A 22,342-nucleotide genomic window follows, 5' to 3' on the forward strand; every position below is an offset into this window, starting at 1 on the left:
TACTATTTACTGGCCTACGTACTATTTACTGGCCTACGCATGTTATCATGGTAGGCAATCCAGTTGATAGTCTCCCTTTAAAACTCCACAGTATTGATATATTGAAACAATGTGCTAAAAAGTGCAAGAAAAAAAAGCTAAATTACTTTTTCATATTTTTATTTATTTGGCCACCAGTTTTCACTTTTCCACATCAAATTCTATGTGATGGAATGCGTTTGTTTCCAAGTCATTTCCCCCCACCCTCTTGAACAGCTGCTGTTGAACCTCACAACCCTCACCCCGGTCTGCCCTACTCAACCCTCCCATCCCAGCCAAAATTCAAAAACATTCACAACCTTGTCCCTGGACTTAGAAGAAAAAAGCAGATGCACTCAATCACACACCAGGCACACAAACATCTCCATGGGGACAAGAGCGTCAGCTAGAGCCGAAGCCAGAGGGATGGGGGCAGTACAGGTACGGTGGGGCTGTTCCCCACCTCCCCAAAGACAACCAGGACAGAGACCGCTCTAAAGAGTTGCAAAACACAGTTCCTTTTAAGTATCCAACCCCTCACAGTAACCATGTGGAATCTGACGGCATAAACACAGTAGCCTGGGCTCAGATCTGTGCGTGTCATCTGGTCAAGACTATAAGATTTGGCGAGACTGCACAAACAGATCTGGGTCCAGGCTATGAACACAGTGATACAAACAGAAACTGTCCTGGGCATCCCCACAAATCCCAGGTCAAACAGAGTCTGACGGCCAACTCCACCCCAGCTTAAAACTTTAGCTGGGTATTACTGGTATACACACATTATTTAATGACAGATTTTAAAAAATATATATTGAATGAAAATACAATTAAATAAAACAAGCTAATTCCAAAGTATCTTTTTTCCTTCTTTAAAAAAAAGTAAGTCAGTAGCCATGTTGAAATGAGGGAAACTGAACTGAAAAACATGATTTGCAGACTTAGAGGGAATGAAGGCAGAGAGAGAGAGAGAGAGGAATAGTGACCCTCAAGATTGGTCTCAGCTACAGATGCATATATTGCTTTCCAGGGGCCTCTGCTACACGGAACACGTTGCTTCTTTATTTTGTTACTCTTTACAAAAAGACAATAGGATGGCCCCAAGTCCCCTGAGAGAGTCCATACATCCCACCATATAACACCTCTGGCCCTCAGAAAGCCTAATAGAGGAACAAGGACATTAGCAGCCCCCATCCCCCCACCCCTAAAAACCAGCTACACCACAAACCTGCACCATCCTCACACTGAAGCAGACTGGGGGAAAGTAATTTGACAAGAACTGACAGGTACATAACCCAATTTGTGGATCCAACTGGAGATGTCAAGCACAGTATCTTAATGCCATTTAACATTTTGGCAATACAACTCCATCGTTTGATTGATGAGGAACGTTGGTAATGAAAACAGCTGTTAAGACCACGAGGTGCCGTTCTGCTCTGTTGAGTTCCCATGACAAGGGAACAGACGAGTCCATCTGGTCCAGTGGGAGGGAGAAAGGGGATAGAGGTTGTCAAGGTGGCTTCAGGAGGGGGGCTGGCCGAGGGTCCTGCCACATCTGACGACAGACTGACTGAGGAGCAGTTAAAGGAGAAGTATTAGTGTTCACAGAACAGGGGTGGAAGTGATGGTGGGTGGTTGGTAAAAGGGGTGGGGGTTCGTCTCTCCTCTCTCCTTCGCCGGGTCTTATAACTCGTCGTGGTCGCCACCGTCGGCGTCAGAGTCACTGTCCTGTTCGTCCAGGTCCACCATATCCTAGGAGGAGGAGAGAGGAGATGGTCTTTAACACCTGCCTGGAGGAAGCCGCTCTGACTCTGCCCTGACTGGGCATGCAGTTCTTGGGAGTAGAAAGCTTGGATGCTATACAGAACATTGTGGTGGGAGGATACTACGCAGCTCATTTTGTGTGGCTGTCCTGACACGTTAAACCATATGCTCAAATGTTGTTGTTTAAAAAAAAAAAAAAAATGGGCAACATGACATGCTTGAAAGGTTGTTGAAAAAAACGTGACCTGGAGAAACCCATGTCCATCTATGGCAAAACATATGTACATAAGAAAACGTAAGGACAAGACGTGGGGCACTGAGGTTTAACTGAAAGGCCCTCCATGCTCATTCATCACTGTTGTCAGCCTGCATGAACAAATACAGCATGGTAACCCAAACAGTATGTCAATAATGAATAACACACTGTTTTACTAACTTCGTATGTATATACTGCATTGTAGGCAAGGCATATCCTATTTAACTAGTGCTGAACGCATATACTATTCACATATCCATCCATCCATACACAGTGCATTCAGAAAGTATTCAAACCCCTTTAACTATATTTTGTTACATTAGCCTTATTCTAAAACGGATTAAATTGTTCGTTTTATTTTCAACAAACTGAGTAAAGGGTCTGAATACTTACATAAATGGGATTTCAGTTTATTTAAATGTTTTAATTAACTTGTTTTTTGCTTTGTCATTATGGGGGGGGGGGGATTATGTAATCTATTTTAGAATACGGCAGTGACATAAAATGTGGAAAAGTCAATGGGTCTGAATTCTTTCCGATTGCACTGCACATTCTATCCACTTTGTCTAACCACAAACACTTCGGACTCAGACATTGCTCGTCCTAATATTTTTATAGATCCCTTAAATACACAATTTTACCTTTTAGATGCATGTATTGTTAAATATTACTGCACTGTTGGAGCTAGGAACAAGCATTTTACTACATTCGCAATAACATCTGTTAAATGTGTATGCAACCCAAAGAAATGTGAAATGACAGTCTTGCAAAGATGCCATTCAGTCACAGCTGCCGGGGGGAGGGACACTGTTAACTGAGGATGTGGGGGTGAGGAAGTTGGGGTGAGGATATTGACTTGCACTTTCGGACAGGAGGTCTGGTCCCAAGGGACAGCCTGGTAAACAGCAGCGACAGCTGCAGTTGCCATTAGCGACCACAGTCGGGGAATGGTCTGCAATTAGACTTCTGAGAAGGGAGTGTGGTAGGTGGGGTGTGTGGTAGTGGGATGAGGGCCTTCAACTAGTTTGAGCTGGATCTCCAGTGGGTTTTGGATACAGGCCCTGGTCTTAGCACCCAGTTCGGTGCCAGGGAAGGAGCGAAACCCCACCCGCATCTCAAAAAGCCACCAGGCTTTTTTTATAGAAGCATTAGAGAGATGTGCAAGCAGTCTTGGATGACAACATCATAAGGAACATGATTCAATTTCTCAAAATGTCTTACTCCATTTCGTGCATTACCCCATACACCTGGGCATTAGGGAATATCCTGGTATAAATTCTATAGTCAGAATTACAATGGTCACAGGTGGTCCTGTGGGTCTATTCTGGGTGACCTACAGGATACTGAACATACCCCCAAAAGACACCTGGTGTGATAAGACACCTTGCTTGCACATGCACGAATCTTGGGCCAGTTTCTAGGGAGAATTCAATTAATCAGGATGCGTTGCACCAAAAGTTACACCTTCTCCAACATTGCTGTATTCTCCTGCCCATCAATGTATTACTCTTACTGGATAAGGTTTGGCTGTAACTCAAAAACATCATTTGACAGTTTGAAAGCGGCCTTGAGCAACATTCACATTTCAGCGTGTACTCAGCATATGACAGTGTAAAAAAACAAGTCATTGTGAAAAAGGTGGGCGTTTTTAGATCAAAACTGCATGTAAAACGATTGGGCTTTGAAAGAGTTTGAACAATTTCATTTTGAACGCATAGCAATGCCTTGCGGTTTAATGCAAATCTGTCACGCAAACATAATTGTAGTGTCTGCTTAAGCATGAAGACAAACCGTTGTTCATACCAATCCAAGGGGTGTACTTACATCAATCCCATCATCCTCCTCCCCTTCCTCTCCAGCCGGTGCTCCGCCATCCTTGCCTCCGCTCTCCAGGAACTTGGTGAAGCCCTCCAGTGTCCTCTCACCATTGTAGTCAACCACCTGCATGGAAGAAAATCACATGCATCAAACTTCTATAGCGATTCAAATGGACATATTTCCATTGCTTTTCCATTAGAAGAAAATGCTCTAACCAAGCCAGACTGCATGCACCACCAACTATCAAATAGGGCATAATTGGAGCTAGAAAACCAAGAAACTCCAGAGGTCCATTTGTCAAACTACTGAAATCTTATCCAAATGTCTAATTTTTCAAATCAGCCTGTGGGGTCCCTCAACAACACGTGCTAATTTGAATCTGGAGCCAAAAACCTGATGCCTCCAGCCATCTTCAGATCTGTGCCAATGAGCAGTCAAGAGAAGATACCCAACTATTGATGGATGAGAGAAGGCCAAAGGTGTGTTGTTTATGGCCCTTCTCAGTTACTATAGGACTGCCCTTGAGATCGGTCTTGAGGACAGTCGCAGAGCTCTGCCTCCAGACCCATGTAGTCTTAGCCAGTCAGTTAATACAGAGCATAGCGAGCCAACAGACAGGCGGAGCCTGGGGCTACTCGTGCAGCTGCCTCCTTCCCTAGCCATCTCTGGCTCTGTCACAAGGAGGAATGGCTCAGGGTCAGGTTAAACCCCAGGGCTCTTCGCAAGGGGAATCCCAACAAAGCTCCCATTTAAGGCTGCCAACCTCTTCTTCTGTAGTTGACCGCTATGGGCTATAGTTCAGCAGCGGGGTTGAGTGCCAGGTTGGTCTTTAAGAGCAGATGTGCATTTAGTCATCTTGAATCTTGTTCTGAAGTGGTAAAATCCTAACCACACTGCTAAACCGATTGCCTGACCTGAAATTAAAAAGCATGTTTTAAATATAGCCAATTGACATTCAGCTGGCCTATCTAAGGGGAAATGCTCAGCTCTGCCTCCAAGACAAGACTCATGACAATAAATGCCAATCTGCTCTTTAAGAGCTGGGGTGAGGGTCTCAAGAGGATCCCAAGAGGGTGAGGGCATTATCGGGCAGCCATTAAAAGAGGGGTTGTGTTTGGTAGAAGTGGTAAACACCACCACAATGGCAGAGTCACTCAGAGGGCCAGCAGGCTTGGGTTTCTGCATGTGTGGCTGGCGCTGCTAAATCAACACTCCTTGTGAGTGCGACAGCTACTTAACCTGACCATAATATCCGCACACCCACCTATAATGCTGTGAAATGAAAGATGATATTTCAGTAGGGTGGATGGATGGGTGGATGGATGGTGGGTGGCCAAAAGCCATGCTTCTGAGATGTTTACCGAAAGAGTCAAAGCTCAGAATGGTTTGTGTTACTAACCGACAGGGGATTCAATATTTCTTGCGAGGGCTTGGCTTTCAAGTGTGAGACCCGTGCTCAAATGCCAGGAAATTTAACGCTGGCTGTTGGGGAAATGAGCCAATTAAAAAAAATATGTTGTCATGTTATCCAAAAGTGGAATTAGACCTTGGCCATTCCAAAATGGAGTTGTAATGATGCAATAATCTCATCACATTTGGGTATATAGCAGAGCCCCTCCGTCTCACCTCAAACTCCATCCCCTAGTGTGGGACAGAGGAACTGACCCATGTCAATGAAACAGTCAAGATATACATTTGGGAGTCAACTGCCAACAGTTACAAATGGCTGCTAACACCAACAGACATTCCACCTCGTTTCAGTAGACGGACCTTGTGCTCGTCGCCTGCGGGGAAGAACTTGAGCGTGGGGAAGCTGTGTACTTTCACTGTCTCGATCTCGTTGGCTGTGGAGTCCATCTTGGCCACGACGATATCGGCGCTGTCCAGGTACTTCTCGCCCAGTTTGGTCCAGATGGGGTCAAGCTGTTTGCAGTGGCCGCACCAGGGTGCATCTGCAGTGGGGAGAGCAGAGGAGCAGTCAGGGACAAGAACATTTTCATGACCCATACAAGCTCGTTGATCATCACTTGAATGCTTAGGCTGGTTATTGTATTGCATGATGTTACTTTGCCCTCCATTTGTATCTACAGTAGAAGTATCACGACATTGCATCAGCATGGATATATACACTCACTGATACACAGATACACATGCGTGGAAAACATAACGCACAGCTTTATCGGATCATTTATACAATGGAAAGTGACTGGAATAGGGGAATGGCTTGCCAAGGGCCCATTAATTCAAGCCGGTGGACTGTAGTTGCCGAGGTTGGCAGTTAGATTTACGACAGCTGTGCCTCTCTACAATGCCATCCTGCCCCGGCAACCCAGACACTGGGACACTTCACGCAGAGAGCATAGCATGTGCGCCCCCAGCTAATCACCCTCGCTCCCCTCAACGACTAGGAAATACCCTCCAGTCGTATGAGAACCTGACCCCCCCCCCCCCCGTCAGTGACCGTAAGTGACTTTACATTAAAGCCCAGGGATGGAAAATTCCTCACTCTGGCTCACCACAACAGTGGAGAAAAGTTTAGTAGTTGTGAGCTATAAAAATCTCCTCCCGAGACTAAATTTATCCCAATGTTTCCTTATTCAGTCTTGGGTTACACGTCAATTGGTGTGGAGGGCTGATTGAATGATCTTAGGTCCCGGTCTCTTGTACATCTGCTGGGGCTTAGCACAAAGGTGCAGGGGGCATCGCCAGGGCTAGGAGAAAGACTCCTGTTTCAGATTCACGATAGCTTCCCACCTCCACGTGGGCAGTGTAATCAAAAGAGTACACCTCAAAATATATCAGGGCCATCGACCCCTGAAAAGTGAGCCTGTTGACCACCTGGGGCTTACATATGGTATTGATGAGAGGGGTTAGTACTTACAAAACTCAACGAAGACATTTTTTTTGGGGTCGAAGACGACCTCCTCAAAGTTCTTGCCGACCAGGACTCTGACGGGGTTCTTGTCCCAGTCTTCAGGGATGTCCTGGCTCATGAGGTGGGGCTGTGGGGGGAGGAGACAAAGAGGAGAGATTTACGATGGATTACATGACTTTTGCAAAACTACGAATGAGCAGAATTATGTTAGTTCCAAACGAAGCAACACTAGAATTATGGGTCATTTCTCTGCCGAATGGTACAGAAACATGATTCCCAAGTCATGAGGCAAACTCTTATAGAATGGGAATGATGCAAAACCTGCAAAGCGCAGACACTCAAACCACTAAAATAAATATGGAGTCTGACCAATACTTGCTAGTTCAGGTTTGTGATGCAGGCCCACAATTGGTTGTCTCCCTAAAAGTCCTAACAAATGGCACTAAACCTTATGACCTGACAATTGTCATTTGTAACACTTTCTGGCACAGCATGTCAGCCTACATTGGCACTTTCAAGCCACTGCCATTGACGCCCAGCCATCGAGGTAAACGACTGCACTGCAGTGACCCAACAGTGACTGGTTCATCAATGTCTACAGTAGGGCACAGCTGTTCTCACCGTCTAGGCTGGGCTGTGGCCTACTGTACTGTACTTAGCAGTCAGGGGCACCCCAATGATCTAGAAACCCCAGTAACAGCCTAACCCTGTAATCTGAGTAACACTATGTCCTAAAACACACACACGGAGCGTGTACACTTGGAAAGTCTAGTCATTGTTAGGCCAACACACACCTTGAGTTTTCCCTCTGTGAAGAGTGTGCAGAAGGCGACGATGTTGTCGGCAGTGATGGCCTCGCTCTCGGGCCTGTACTTGGTCATCTCGTCCTCCAGCGTGATGAGGCGGATGGCAGGACACTCTTCTTTCTTCAGCCCAAAGAACTCCAGGATGCGCTGGTTGTCGTCCACCTCGCTGTCGATGAAGATGAACAGGATCTGGGGGAGGCGAGGAAGAGGATGAAATACAAGGCGTATGTATCTAGCTTTTAGTCTAGGTTAGTATTCTATATACACTCCAGTCTCAATGGTACATACCGACAGTGCTGCACATGCAGTAAATTACTTTAAAGGCGCTGGATGAAAAATAACTTCCTTTCTCATAATAAATAAATCAGGAATAACAAGCAAACTGCCTTTACTGGAGTTTCGGGTACAATGAATGAAGGTCGTCACTTTCAGTCTGGTCCACCAACCTTGCCCTTGAATCCCTCTGATGCCTTCTTGAACTCGACCATTTTGTCGTTGAAGTCGTCAGCAGCCTTGGGCACGAACATGAGGATGTGAGACTTGATTTCTCCTCCGAAGATCTTGGGGGCGGTCTGCAGAGAAAACAATGTCATGAAGCACGAACGTCAGACACGGGGAACAAAGCTCGGGATATAAACGCTTGTATTAAAGTTGTGGGAACGGAAGGTTCTCGTGACAGCCGTCATAGGGCCTTGGTGGGGATGAGGCTGTCAATAGAATCTGTAGCTTAGTGTGACAGAGGAGAGATAGAGTTCATCTAGAAAAAAGGTGTATTTTCTGAGTGTGTGAGTCAGTGGATATTTGAGAGCACAAGGGTTTCAGCGGTACAAAGTATGGCCATAACCTGTTCGGTAAACTCGATGACCAGAGGCAGCTGGTTAGCCTTGATGAAGGCCAGCAGGTCAGTCTTGCTCAGCTCTCCGTCAAAGGTGTTACGACCCTCATCGAACTGTAGAGGAGAAGACAGATGGAAACATTAGTTGGAACCAAACCTGTTAATACGTCACCAACTTTCCAGTTATGTCCCATTTTATTCTGCCTGTGAACTCCACACAACACAGATTTACCAAACAATCTCATTTAAATCCCTTTGGTAACCCCAGCTGAAGAAGTCAACATCAGGCTAAAATGGGGTTTTATTGAGTGTTAAGAATAGCAGTACAGTACCGGTCAGCCCTTACTGGTACACAAAGGGAAAGTTGGGAGACTACAGGAGTGTGTGTGTCAAGGTTGAATCACACAAAGAGAAAGCAGACAATAGTGGGGTAGTATGATGACTGATGAGTAGGGGGCTTACCGGGCGATAAGATGGAGGGATCCCATCCATGTCTCATTAGAGGTGGATGCTTAAGCCTTTAAAATGACAGGCAGAAATCTAATGAATTGTGACATGTAACGGCCTGCTGTTAAGCTGGCCCTCCCTGACCACTAAAGGGCAATGATATAAAAAAGTAGGATAAAAAAAGAAATTCTCAGCAGATAGAGATGGAAACAGGTTTACAAGTGTGGTCTGGTCTCGTCCAGCCATGAATATCCAAAGGCTTATGGGTGACATCTGTTTTTAAATGTCAGATGGGAATCTTCTGCTGAATAGGAGCCAAATCCTAACTTGAGATCTAACACACATTTTCTCCCACAGACATCAGTGCCTTATTTCACAAGTGTGATATTCAGCCATATGCCTCATACCCAAACCCCCAACTACTCAACCCAAACCCCCACTAGTGGCTGGCTTCTTTCCTTGTTGACCCAGTGATGACTTATCAGGTGCAAGGAAGACTTCATAGATAATCAGACATTATGTCAAATGCAAAGGCAGGAATGCGGCCATAACATGTCACAAACACTAATGGAAAGTCCATGTGGACTGTGACCTAGTTCAGCCCAGGTCCATTTAATCTGACAAGATTTGGCTTCGAAATACAGATATCCAATTACCACATCTGGTCCTTTTAAGTATCATTGTCATTTGAGGGAGGGGAGAGGGTAAGTCAGAGCCAAATTTAATGACCAGTTAACCTTCCCTGTCAAATCTGAATGAAGAGGAATCCCTCATCTTGCTATTAACGGGGAAATGCTTGTTGAAATGAGTGAATTACTCAAGAGACTTGAGTATGAAGGAAGAATCTCAGGGGGGCAATATCAAAGATCGCTTTCCCCTTCTTTTGAACTGTAAAGCACTGCACTTTACTTTAGAGACCAGCCAATGAGACTAGCAGGGGAACCCTATGACCAATTGCAGTCGCTGCCAGTAACCCATCAGTGATCATCTAGGCGTGTCTAGCTCAATGATCATGGTTACACCATGATCAGGGTAGTAATTTTGAAAGAGATTAAACAATTTGCGTGATTACGTCATACTGAATCTAAGTATTCGCTCCGTACCTTCTTGAAGAGGACTACGCCATCCTTGGACACCTCGAACTTGGAGTAGACGGCGTCGTTGGAGGTGATGCCGAACGGAACATCATCGACGGCCTCTGCAGCATTCAGGAAAGCCTTGGCTCCCTCAGACTCGACATCCTGGAGGACAAAGAGACGCTTAGCTTAGATGCAGTCATACATGAACCGTAAGACTAATTAACGAATAACACATGCCCATCTATGCATTGATGACTCATTTGAACTGTGAAAATGATTTTTATTTTTATTGAAAATAAGCCAAACATTTGATCAGTACTGAAAAAGTGAAACTAGCTGTCTAGTTGGCACTAAACTTTCCTTCAAAGAATCCCTAGAGATTGACCTTGTAGTAGCACAGTGACCGTGTGCAGCTAGGCCAGAAGTCATTGTCTCACCTTGAAGAAGCCGATGACTGCTACCTCGTTGTTGGCAATCATGGACTCCGCCTCGGCGACCTCTCCCAGGGTGGTGGCTGCTGGTCCAGTGCGCTTCTTCAGCCAGTTGACGATGTCATCAGCCTGTCTGCCAGCTGCAGGAAGGGAACAACAGTTCTAGTAAGTCACTATGGCAGCGTTCAAAAAATTAATAATGTATGAGATTGATTCCCTACTTCCTTTGTTTGTTGTACTGTAATGTATTCACTGAGCAGACAAGGTTGGCCATGGTAAACAATACAAGAGAATGGCAAGCCTACCTTCATGTTTCCTAATCATGTACAGATCAGAGATGACGGCAAGGGCGGACACAAGGATGCATTTTGAATATTGGAACAGGGCCCAGGTCACATGACCAGGGCTGGCTGAATAGAGACTAATGGTACGGGCCGACACGGACAGATCAAACAAAGCTTCAGGCAGAAAAGCTAATTTACTCTGCCACGACTGGTGTACTTGAGTAAACAGCTCCAAGTATTGCTGCCACTATTCTACTTATGAGGGACAAATGACAGTTTAAGAGCACTCATTTAATGAAGTATTTCTTATTTGGTCACACCAGCACTGTTACTGGCAGACAAAGGAAAAAGCTAGCAACATTCCTCTGCGATTCTTTTGCCCTACCAGAGAAGACTTAAGCTCTCTAAGAACCAACGTGTCCCAATTAAGTGGACTGACTCATGATTAACCTGCATGTTATTCTAAAAAGAGCCAATGACGCCACAGCGAAGCAACACTGCTGAGCGACGCTGCAGCCAGGCCAGACAGACAACTGGAGAAGGGATACTGCTGCCTGTGGCCTTGAGTGCTCCGCTTTTAGTCCAGAGAGAGCAAGTGCTGGAAGTTAGGGCTGTCCTCTCCCTCCCTCCCCCCCTTTAAAAAAGAAAAAAGAAAAAACAGCCAGTCAGTGAGCAAACGTGAGGAACTGCACATTGCCTGGCTGGGGGGAAGGGCGGGAGAGAGAGCATGGATAGAATGTGTGGAGGAGGGAGGGGCCCCTTCATTTAGTCATAGTTATATGGGGAAGAGTGAATGTGCTATTGGCTAACACACACTTGGCTGATAAGATCACATAACCAGCATAAGAAAAGGCAGTACTTTGTGTCTGAGCCATCCTTCAGAAAATAATTACCTGATCCAGACTACATGACACAGCTTATCACTTTGTTGGTAATTGTTGTCCCAGTCCCTGAGGTACTTAGACATTGAGTAATTAGGTTGTTCCAGATTTAGTCATTGAGATCACAATAATTTACAACAGAATAATTTGGCAGTTGATAATCTTATTTGATATAATTGGATATTTGAAAACAGAAAGTAATTTAGGGTAGATCCTTGTCCAATTGACTTGTTAAAGTGAAAAACGGGGCAAAATTTGTAACGGCTATCCAAGTAATAATATAATATAATAATAATATATGCCATTTAGCAGACGCTTTTATCCAAAGCAACTTACAGTCATGTGTGCATACATTCTACGTATGGGTGGTCCCGGGGATCGAACCCACTATCCTGGCGTTACAAACGCCATGCTCTACCAACTGAGCTACAGAAGGACCACAGATATAGCCCAGTTCTGCTTATGGACTCAGTCCACGACCATGTCAAGCGCATTATATGCTGTATCTAGGGATGTGACAATTATGGAATTTAAGGTTACGATGAATTGTCATGCAAAGACACGGTTATCATAATTTACATTTTTGTATTTTTATAAGTGTAGCTTATAGACCAATGCATTATAGGAAAATGAATTACAACATACCTAATGAAAAAACAGCTTTGGAGAACCCCCCCCAGTCTAAAAAACAAATGGTTTTGACCACTTGGAACTTCCGGAAATAAAGCTTGTCATCCCGCATGTGACATTCTGCTCATAAAATGACAAAACTTTAACCACTGAACTTTAACCAATGAACTGCTATTGGGTGAACTGTATCTCCTTAAATATGAAGTTGAACACCCCCCCCCCTTCTCCTGAAATTAACGGGGTACGACGATTCTGATTGGTACTTTCTTTAGTTCAGTTATTGACGGTTATACGACAATCGTGCCAGCCCACGCTGTAACATACATCTCTCCACTACACACCAGAGTACTCTTTGGGGGACTCCTTGTCTCCCCCCTTGAAGAACTTGATGGTAGGGTACCCCCGGACACCGTACTCCTGGGCCAGGTCTGCCTCCTCTGTGGCGTCCACCTTGGCCAGGCGGATCTCTGAGCCCTCTGCCTTCAGCATGCTGGCAGCTTTGGCATACTCCGGGACCAGGGCCTTGCAGTGGCCGCACCACGGGGCATCTGGAGCAAGAAAGAAATCGTAGAAATAGATCAATTAAACCACACAGCTTCAGAGTTGAGAGATTCACACCGACGGGTGAAGTAGATGCAAATACTGTAGTGACTGTTGATATACTACGTTAACATTTGTGTGTTGTTACATGTTTGGGCCAAAGGGATGCTTTCTAATTACTAAACGAACACCAATATTGGTACAATGTTTGTATGGAGGGAGATGTGCGTATTTAGAGTTTCCAGTTAAGTGAGCAAAACATTTACATGCATTAGGCTATTTAGAGGGCGTGGGAAAGTTCGTTTTCAATGAGCTCACTGAAAAGACTAGTCTTGGGCTATAACTAAAATAGTGAAAAAGTTTCCTGAGAAGAGAGGTGGATTCCTATTCTGACCTCTTATGGAGGACATAGAATGGCTTGTAAAGGTTCTGAATGCATGAAACTTGTGAAAAAACCCATGAAAGTTTGAACAAACTTAACCTATTGACTGCCTGTGATGGTGTGATTAATGGTCCTTCAGATGTCAAGATATCACCATAAGCTTGACAAGTCCATTAAACTTGGTTGTAAGTTCAAATTCCAAATGATACTTCCTCAAATTATAAAACAGTCCTACAGCAATTATTTTAACTAAATATGTTTATCGTTTAAAAGCTTCAATTAAAAAAAAGAGTTGGTGCGTTTCCATTGCAGTGTTTCTTAGTTTCAGTGGAGAAAACCCCCAAGTTCCATCAGCCAGGAGAGTTAAACTAAAGTTGAACAGATGATTGAACTTTGAAGTACACGTCAACTGAGCATCTCATGCAACCCTTCAGGTCCAGCCAGTCCGTGAGATACGTGAGCAAAGAGTTCAGCCCTCCCCCACGTCGCTCATTGGTATGTCCGAGTCGTGGAGTCCTCCGATTGGTCCGCAGGCTTGTCAGCTAAAAGTTCAGAATACCTCAGGGTTTGACAGTTGTAGCAGAACCTGCCTGCTGGTAACGTCAAAATTATTTAAAGAAACCAATTGCACTTAAGATAGTGGAAACCACCAAGTTCACAAGTTAATAAGCATTTAACAAAAGTGTCGCAAAACCACTGCAGCAACTTATGTGAATGTCAGTAAACCTAAATCAAAACAGCTTCTAACTGAACCCGGAGTAGAAAGTGTGCATGGCCAGGAAACGATATCGAGCAATCGAAACTCAAGTGGTGAATGAATCAAACCATACACGTCACTCTTGCAACTAATGGGGTCTGCTTGATGCATTCACACAACTGAATGGTGTTATCATCACTCAAGAGATGCTTTGCCGGCAGTGTTGCACATAGCTAGAGTATTCTAAATCGTGCATTAAGTATTCTCTCAAGGGTACACAGAAGCACAAGCCATCTCTTGTAAGCTAAACAAACAATAAGCTGTAGTCACGTTTATAAACTTCTAGATCTATGAAGCAACCAAGGCTGGTAAAGTAACCGGCACTTTCACAAACAAGAGCGGTCACAGACGAATGTGACTTCAGTTTTTTACTTCTCAGTCCTGTGACTGCTAGATCGGGATTCACTGAATGCTCAATTTGCCTGTGTGCCAGGTATACTACCTAGATAGTTAGCTAAATGCAACAAAGTCCCGTACTAGTAAGGGTAATCAAATGTGCAGTAACTAGTTACCGTTAGCTAGCTGGGAATGACATTGCCTTAGATTCCTTCAAAATATATATATAACGGTACTGCTTGAAATACAATTGCCAGCAGTGCAATCAACAGTTAATGAATGACACAGGCCTAACATTAGTGAAATTGGTCGCGAACTAGCTAACGTTTGCCCAGAAAACCAATCAGGAAAGCTAGCTAGCTGACGTTGGAATGCCATTCCACCTTTGCGGTAGCTGAAGTGAAGCTGATAACACAACACGACAAGCGAACTTCGCTAGCATAAATGCGTGAACAAATTAGCAGGAAAGCAAACCATTTAAATTGTCTCAGCCTTTATATGATCAGGTAGTTTACTTACAGAATTCAACTAGGATGTTTGGGTGAGCTTTCAAAGCCTCCTCGAAATTACTTTTCTTCAGCACCAGAACATCATCTTCTTCGCCGATATCAGCCCGGCTTAAAACCGCCAGTGTGCATAGTAGGAACAACTTCAACATAGTTGCTGTAGACTGCGGTTGCTAACAGAAAATGTGTACGTGCTACAAGTGAATGGGCTAACGACTGAAAGTGGTGTATTTATGTATTTTCTCGTTTTACAGTTAGAACTGTAGCTTGTATGTTGTGTCTACCGCTACTAATGTCGTGGCATTACGCGCAGGAACCAGAGGGGTCAGCCGTAGTGCGCAGGCGCATTTATGAGCTTGAAAGCTGCTCGTGTTGAATTGTGACTGGACCACAGCTGAAGGTACCTGGAAGTGAATCCAATTTGTCAATGGATGTGTATTGAAATCGATTGGAATTCTTTGCGGTCAGATTCTTGCTGATATTTCAGATTTGTTGACAAAAATAACTAAAATGCCTAAGAATGAAGGCTTAAGGTTTTATGCAGAAAAGGTGTTGAAACAGTATAATATTCTGGGAGGAGATGGCAGATGGAATGGCGAATTATACCTTATTATTCAAGACTGCAGTAAATGTGTTTTCAGTTTACATATTGTTTTGATATTCGGGGGTTTGCTCGACAATACCTCATCAACATAAGGTCCTATGATGATTAGGGTGATATATAGCAAGGTACAGACTTTATTTCTTAAATGGGGGAATATTAATTCGTCAGCTGCATTCGCCATGCATCATTTACGGTGATACGGCCTTTGCAAACGTCAGGACATTCATACATCTTACGCTTTGCAGAGCAGTATGGAGCTGTTGCGAAGGAAGTACTCAAGGAAGTGATTTTGTTTTTATACAGGACCTCCCGCCCCCAACTACAGTCAACCAATCATGTCAACGCAGAGCTGTTTGGCTCCCTTGGCATTGTTGAAACATTTGAGAGGCGTAATTTGTAGCTCAATTTGGCTTCTGCTTGCCTTTGTAGGCTCCGAATTGCGTCTCACCCTCCACATGGAGCCTCCAACCACATTTTTTCAGATCAAGCATAAATTGGCTTTAAGAATTCCCTGAACTCGACAGAGGCTGTATCCCCTTAATAATGCAGATGTCAGGTTGAGCATGGAGCGACTTTAAAGATCCGTCTTAAAACTGCAATCAGCCAAACTTGGTGTTTACAGAAACACTTAATTGTATCAAATGATCTAGAGATCTTAAACAGACTTAGTTTTTTCCCCACAACAATTCGATTTTAAAATAATTTTACATTCATATTTCTTGTGATAGGTCTAAATTTCAATTGCTCACTGTCCATATGAGCTATAGCTCTAGACACGTGTGGTGGGTTCCTTGGCACCTTCTATTTTTTTCCCAAAGTTCCTCCCCTTTGATTTCACTCAATGCACTCTGGGTGTGCACTCAACATTCACTCAATGCACTCTGGGTGCAGGACAAGCCATTCCATCAGAATGTGTTATCGGACAGCTAAATATGGTTACATATAACTAATAAATCGCATTTAGTTAAAAGATGACATAATACTTGTAATCAGAAGATACTATTAAAGTAAATATTATCGGTAACAGAATAAACCCAATGTAGGCTGCTGGCCCTTTAAGAGACATTTTGTACCCTATGTTGTGATTCTCATCAAATATGTAATCTTCTCACACTATTGAAAGCCCACAATTGAATAAACAGTTTACGAAGCTCTCAGCCTATCGATCACATATTTCAAACAAATAATCTGAACTAAAACTCCACACATATTTTTACATTTCTGTGCATCCTTAACAATCACTACTCAATATTCAATAACAGGACACGTTTTTTTTCGGCAAACCTGGATTATGTCAGGGAAACGGTGTTGCAGTAGTCTAGTGTGTGGTGCGAGAATAATGAAAAGCGAACCTAGGGAGTTTTGTATTCACACTGCCCTAATTAAGGTAACCAGAACAGTTCACTTCAGGGGCTCTTTTGAGGGGTATGAGTTCCTCTGGAGTGTTTACGTTGCACAAAAACATTATGCAAATTTCACAGAGTACAGAGAAAATGGCTGAAAGGGACCAAGTGTAGAAACACCCTTAGACCGTTCCTCCATACAGAATCTTTCCATATCCTTGATATCCTTCATCTGCGCTTCAATTCAAACCACAAGTTTTCAATGAGGTTCAAGTCCAGAGACTTAGATGGCCATTGCAAAATGTTTATTTTGTGGTCAATTTACCATATATTTGTGGATGTTGATGCTTGGGATTATTTTCTTGTTGGAAGATCCACTTCCGGCCAAGTTTCAGCCTCCTGGCAGAGGCAACCAGGTTTTTGGCTAAAATGTCCTGGTACTTGGCAAAGTTCATGATGCCGTTGACCTTAACAAGGGCTCCAGAACCAGAACCAGAGGAAGCTCAATAGCTCCAAAATATCAAAGATCCACACTATATTTTACAGTAGGTAGGAGGTACTTGTCTGACCATAACACCAGTTCCAATTCAAGTGCCAATTCCGTTTAGCATACTCCAGCCGGTGCTATGGTCCGATGACAGAAGATAGAGCTCTTCGGTTACACGCACCAGTGATGACCTCATACCTACTGTAAAATATGGTAGTGGATCTTTGATGTTTATGGGGATATTTTTCTTCCACTGGTCCTGGGATTCTTGTTGAAGGGGAACTGCACATGCTGATTTGGCCCTGTTTTTTGGCTTGCTCAAGAAATCCTGGCGGCCATGACCAGTGGTGTAGTGCAATTAAACAATGTAACCTTTATTTAACTAGTCAAATCAGTTTAAGAACAAATTCTTATTTACAATGACGGCCTACCACGGCGGACGATGCTGGGCCAGTTGTGCGCCGCCCTTTGAGACTCCCAATCACGGCCAGTTGTGATACAGCCCGGAATCGAACCAGGGTGTCTGCAGTGACGCACGCATCTAGTACTGAGATGCAGTGACTTAGACCACTACGCTACTCGGGAGCCTAAATGAGAGCAATATTTTTTTTTATGACCTCATAATTTCTCAAAGTTTGTATTGACAGATGTGGCCTATTGAATATCATTATAGAATAGGCATAAAATGCATCCTCCAATTGCAATGTCTGCCTACGCCCACAAAGGCCTATTATCTCAAGAAAATGTTCAGTTTTTAATACTCTCAAACACCACGTTATGCACACAGTGGCAAGAAAAGTATGTGAACCCTTTGAAATTACCTGTATTTCTGCATAAATTTGATCTTCATCTAAGTCACAACAATAGACAAACTCAGTGTGCTTAAACTAATAACACACAAATGATTGTATTTTTATTGTCTTATTGAATACATAATTTAAACATTCACAGTGTAGGTTGGAAAAAGTATGTGAACCCCTAAGCTACTGACTTCCCCAAAAGCTAATTGGAGTCAGGAGTCAAATCAATGACACGAGATTGGAGATTTTGGTTTGAGCTGCTCTGCCCCATAAAAAACACTCACAAAATTTGAGTTGGTTATTCACAAGAAGCATTGCCTGATGTGAACCATGCCTCGAACAAAAGAGATCTCAGAAGACCTAAGATTAAGAATTGTTGTCTTCCATAAATCTGGAATAGGTTACAAAAGTAACCTCAACCCGATTGAGATTCTGTGGCATGACCTCAAGAGAGCAGTTCACACCAGACATCCCAAGAATATTGTGGAACTGAAATAGCTTTGGTCCAAAATTGCTCCTGACCATTGTGCAGGTCTGATCCGCAACTACAGAAAACGTTTGTTTGAGGTTATTGCTGCCAAGGAGGGTCATCCGGTTATTAAATCCAAGGGTTCACATACTTTTCCCACCCTGCACTGTGAATGTTTACACCGTGCGTTCAATAAAGACATAAAAAGTAATTGTTTGTGTTATTAGTTTAAGCAGACTGTTTGTCTATTGTTGTGGCTTAGATGAAGATCAGACAACATTTTATGACCAATTTATTCAGAAATCCAGGTAATTCTAAAGGGTCCACATACTTTGTCTTCCCACTGTACCTCATTTCAAAATAGGTCATCCCCCCCACATCAACAACAGTCACCCACGAAGCATCGTTACCCATCGCTCCACAAAAGCCCCGGCCCTTGCAGAGCAAGGGGAACTACTACTTCAAGGTCTCAGAGCAAGTGACGTCACCGGTTGAAACGCTATTCAGCGCGCAGCACCGCTAACTAGCTATTTCACATCCGTTACACTACCATGTTGTGTTGTTGTCATGTTGATGCTACCATGCTGTGTTGTCATGTGTTGATGCTTTGCTATGTTGTCGTCTTAGGTCTTTCTTTGTGTAGTGCTGTCTCTCGTTGTGATGTGTGTTTTGTCCTATATTCATATTGTATTTATTTTTAGTCCCCACAGGAGGCCTTTTGCATTTTGGTAGGCAGTCATTGTAAATAAGAATTTGTTCTGAACTGACTTGCCAAGTTAAATAAAGGTTACATTAAATGACTAAATGAGCACCATTGTGAGAAGTGAATCTATTTCTAATAATAATTATAACAATAATAATAATAATAAGTGATGAGTAGAATATTATTAGTAGGCAACAGACACAGATCTTGATGAGGGTTATTTTAAGATTATGAGAGCCCTTCGAATTGCAGCACTGAAACGACAGCACCCTAATCAAGTGGTCACATACTGTACTGTTCTGGCTTCCACTGGCAAGAGGGGTCCATGCATAGCCGTGGGAAGTAGGGGCGCTGAGGGTGCTGTAGCACCCCCTGGAACAAAAAATATATATATTTACATTTTAATTGAATTTTTCACAAAAGTTGTGCACTGGGCCTTCAATATTCCTGTATTAGCAGACTGATATAGCCATCTACAGTGATGACATAGCACCCCCAAACTACTTTCCGAGGCTATGGGTTCGTAGAGTACTATGAACATCAAGGCAAACACGCAGTGATTTTCTTTTCTTATATTTTTGTTGTTGTACTTTTACCATTTTTCCATCCCAATTTTGTGATATCCAATTGGTAGTTACAGTCTTGTCCCATCACTGCAACTCCCCTATGGACTCGGGAGAGCGCCATGTGAGAGCCATGTGTCCTCCAAAACACGTCCCTGCCAAGCCGCACTGCTTCTTGACACACTGCTCGCTTAACCCGGAAGTCAGCCGCACCAATGTGTCGGGGAAACACCGTACAGCTGGCGACCGAAGTCAGCTTGCAGGCGCCAGGCCCTCCGCAAGGAGTCACTAGAGCGTGATGGGAAAAGGAAATCCCTGCTGGCCAAACCCTCCCCTAACCTGGACCAAATGTGCGCTGCCTCATGGCTCTCCTGGTCACGGCTGGCTGTGACACAGCCTGGGACACTCGGGAGGCCCACACGCTGTGAATTTGGATCCTAGATCTTGCTGGTGTGATAAGGTTCATGCAGTGTATCAGTTTGTTTCTGTAGCACTCTGATAGTAGGGTTAAAGTGCATCGTACATGTGCCCTAAGTCCATAAACTGCTGAGGACAGCCATTCTAGCAACCCCTGGTATATTTTTATGTCTGTGGCTGTTCTTATTACGTTGGATTTGAACAGCTCAAAGTGACCAAGCCTCCGACCTCTGCACACACGCCTACAGTTATTCATAATTCGCGCCACCACCAGAGAGAAAAGACAAGGAAGAAACCACCATTTACCTACATATGTATTTAGTTTGTCATTCTACTGTGGAATATTTATGGTAATTAAATATCATTTATTTAGAATTGATCAGAATACATTTTACAACAACATCCCTGGCCATGACAGAAGCCAAACATTAGTTGGATTGGGGGTGTGGTTTGATGTGGGTGTTTCATGGGTGTGTCCTTGGTAACACCAAGACACACCCATCTGTCAGAACCTTGCCCGCAGGTGTTTTCCCCACTCAGTCACAAACAAACCTCCTTCAGGTTGAATTCAATAACTAACTACAGGCAGATATGGTGAGATGCCAGAAGAGGCTTTGAATAGGTCAGTAGCTAACAGAGTAATATGAGAAGAATGCAATTACTGAATTTATGTAGATATTCTAAACTGAGTGTTTTGATAACTTTCAAACATTGTAACAGGTCCATGTAAAATAGACAACCTTTTACATCTGGGGTGTCAAACATATTCCACGGAGGGCAGACACTCGGCCTGCCATGGAATGAGCTTGACACCTCCTTTACATAATACCATATAAGCTGTGTTCTGATAATATAACAATGTGCAGCTTTCACCTTTCATTGTCATTCCCAGCCAATACAGACAATGTGCCTGTTAGCATTTTGCCTGGTGGTAATGGGGCTACTTTGGCAAACATATCAGAGAGGTCATACCTTCCTGTGCAGTGTGTCCCCTATCAGTTATTCCCTGATCCTGATGCAGAATAACAGGGTTCCCCCCCCCCATTCCATTATATAATAAAAAAGACAATACAAGTAAAAGTTTTGTCTAGAAAAATGTTTATTCCGAGTGCCAGGTCTCTCTCCATTCAGAGACATCAGTATCAAGCCCGTCTGGACTTCATCACAGTCCATACACGCAGACAAAGGATATCAAGGATCTAGAAAGATTCTGTATGGAGGAAAGGTCTATTGGGAAATAGCCATGACAGCTGGTTATTCAACGTATTCAGTGCAGCGTCAGCATAGTGATAACCCTGAATTGGACAAAATAATTATGATGGATGCTGATGGCTCCTTTTTTGGGATGAGCTAGCTCCTGTGGGATGAGCTGGCTCCTGTGGGATGAGCTGGCTCCTGTGGGATGAGCTGGCTCCTGTGGGATGAGCTACTAGCCCCTGTGGGATGAGCTACTAGCTCCTGTGGGATGAGCTACTAGCTCCTGTGGGATGAGCTACTAGCTCCTGTGGGATGAGCTACTAGCTCCTGTGGGATGAGCTACTAGCTCCTGTGACCTAACCATCGCAGACTTTGTACAGTACTTCCTGAACACGTCACACAACACTTAATTAACTCAATTCAACTCAACACTCAAGTCAATTTCATGAATTGAAAATAATGAACATATTTCAAATTCATACATGGTGTTTCCATTCAGTAACCCTGACATTTGATGTTATACAGTACAATATAAAATTAGGTAACAAATAATATAGTATTATATTGTTTACATTTACAGTTAGCTAGCATAAAAACTTTTACACAATGTTTGATACTGTCATTGTAAACATATTTCTTAGACTTCAAATCAAAGTTTATTTGTTGTCTACACAGATTTGCAGATGGTCAAGCAGGTGCAGTGAAATGCTTGTGTTTCTAGCTCCAACAGTGCAGTAATACCTAGTAATAAACCAAAAAAAACACTTTTTAATGAAGAAATATCAGAACGAACAATGTCAGAGACCAGAATATAAATAAACAGTATATATATATATATTGGTGTGTATAGACAATATGGACAGGATATGAATATAGAATTGACCCTGTATAGCTTCTTACTTTCTTGTGTTCTTATTTCCTATTTTTGTGTTTTTGTTCTACCTCATTCGCCATGCATCATTTACGGTGATACGGCCTTTGCAAACGTCAGGACATTCATACATCTTACGCTTTGCAGAGCAGTATGGAGCTGTTGCGAAGGAAGTACTCAAGGAAGTGATTTTGTTTTTATACAGGACCTCCCGCCCCCAACTACAGTCAACCAATCATGTCA

The 22,342-nt window shown here is 43.5% G+C and overlaps 1 protein-coding gene across 1 annotated transcript; it reads right to left on the bottom strand.

Moving 5' to 3' along the window:
• Positions 1-142: 142 nt before the first annotated feature.
• On the bottom strand, positions 143-14,982 carry LOC124003158 (protein disulfide-isomerase-like). The gene is made up of 11 exons (XM_046311222.1): positions 14,659-14,982; positions 12,466-12,672; positions 10,336-10,469; positions 9,923-10,060; positions 8,382-8,486; positions 7,984-8,109; positions 7,526-7,726; positions 6,738-6,858; positions 5,627-5,808; positions 3,863-3,979; positions 143-1,770 (listed from the first exon to the last, which is right to left on the bottom strand). The coding sequence occupies exons 1-11, from the start codon at positions 14,795-14,797 to the stop codon at positions 1,702-1,704; spliced, it is 1,539 nt and encodes a 512-aa protein (XP_046167178.1). The 5' UTR covers positions 14,798-14,982; the 3' UTR covers positions 143-1,701.
• Positions 14,983-22,342: the final 7,360 nt, after the last annotated feature.

The sequence above is a fragment of the Oncorhynchus gorbuscha genome, linkage group LG18, assembly GCF_021184085.1.
Source record: "Oncorhynchus gorbuscha isolate QuinsamMale2020 ecotype Even-year linkage group LG18, OgorEven_v1.0, whole genome shotgun sequence".
In the NCBI taxonomy this organism is placed as follows: domain Eukaryota; kingdom Metazoa; phylum Chordata; class Actinopteri; order Salmoniformes; family Salmonidae; genus Oncorhynchus; species Oncorhynchus gorbuscha.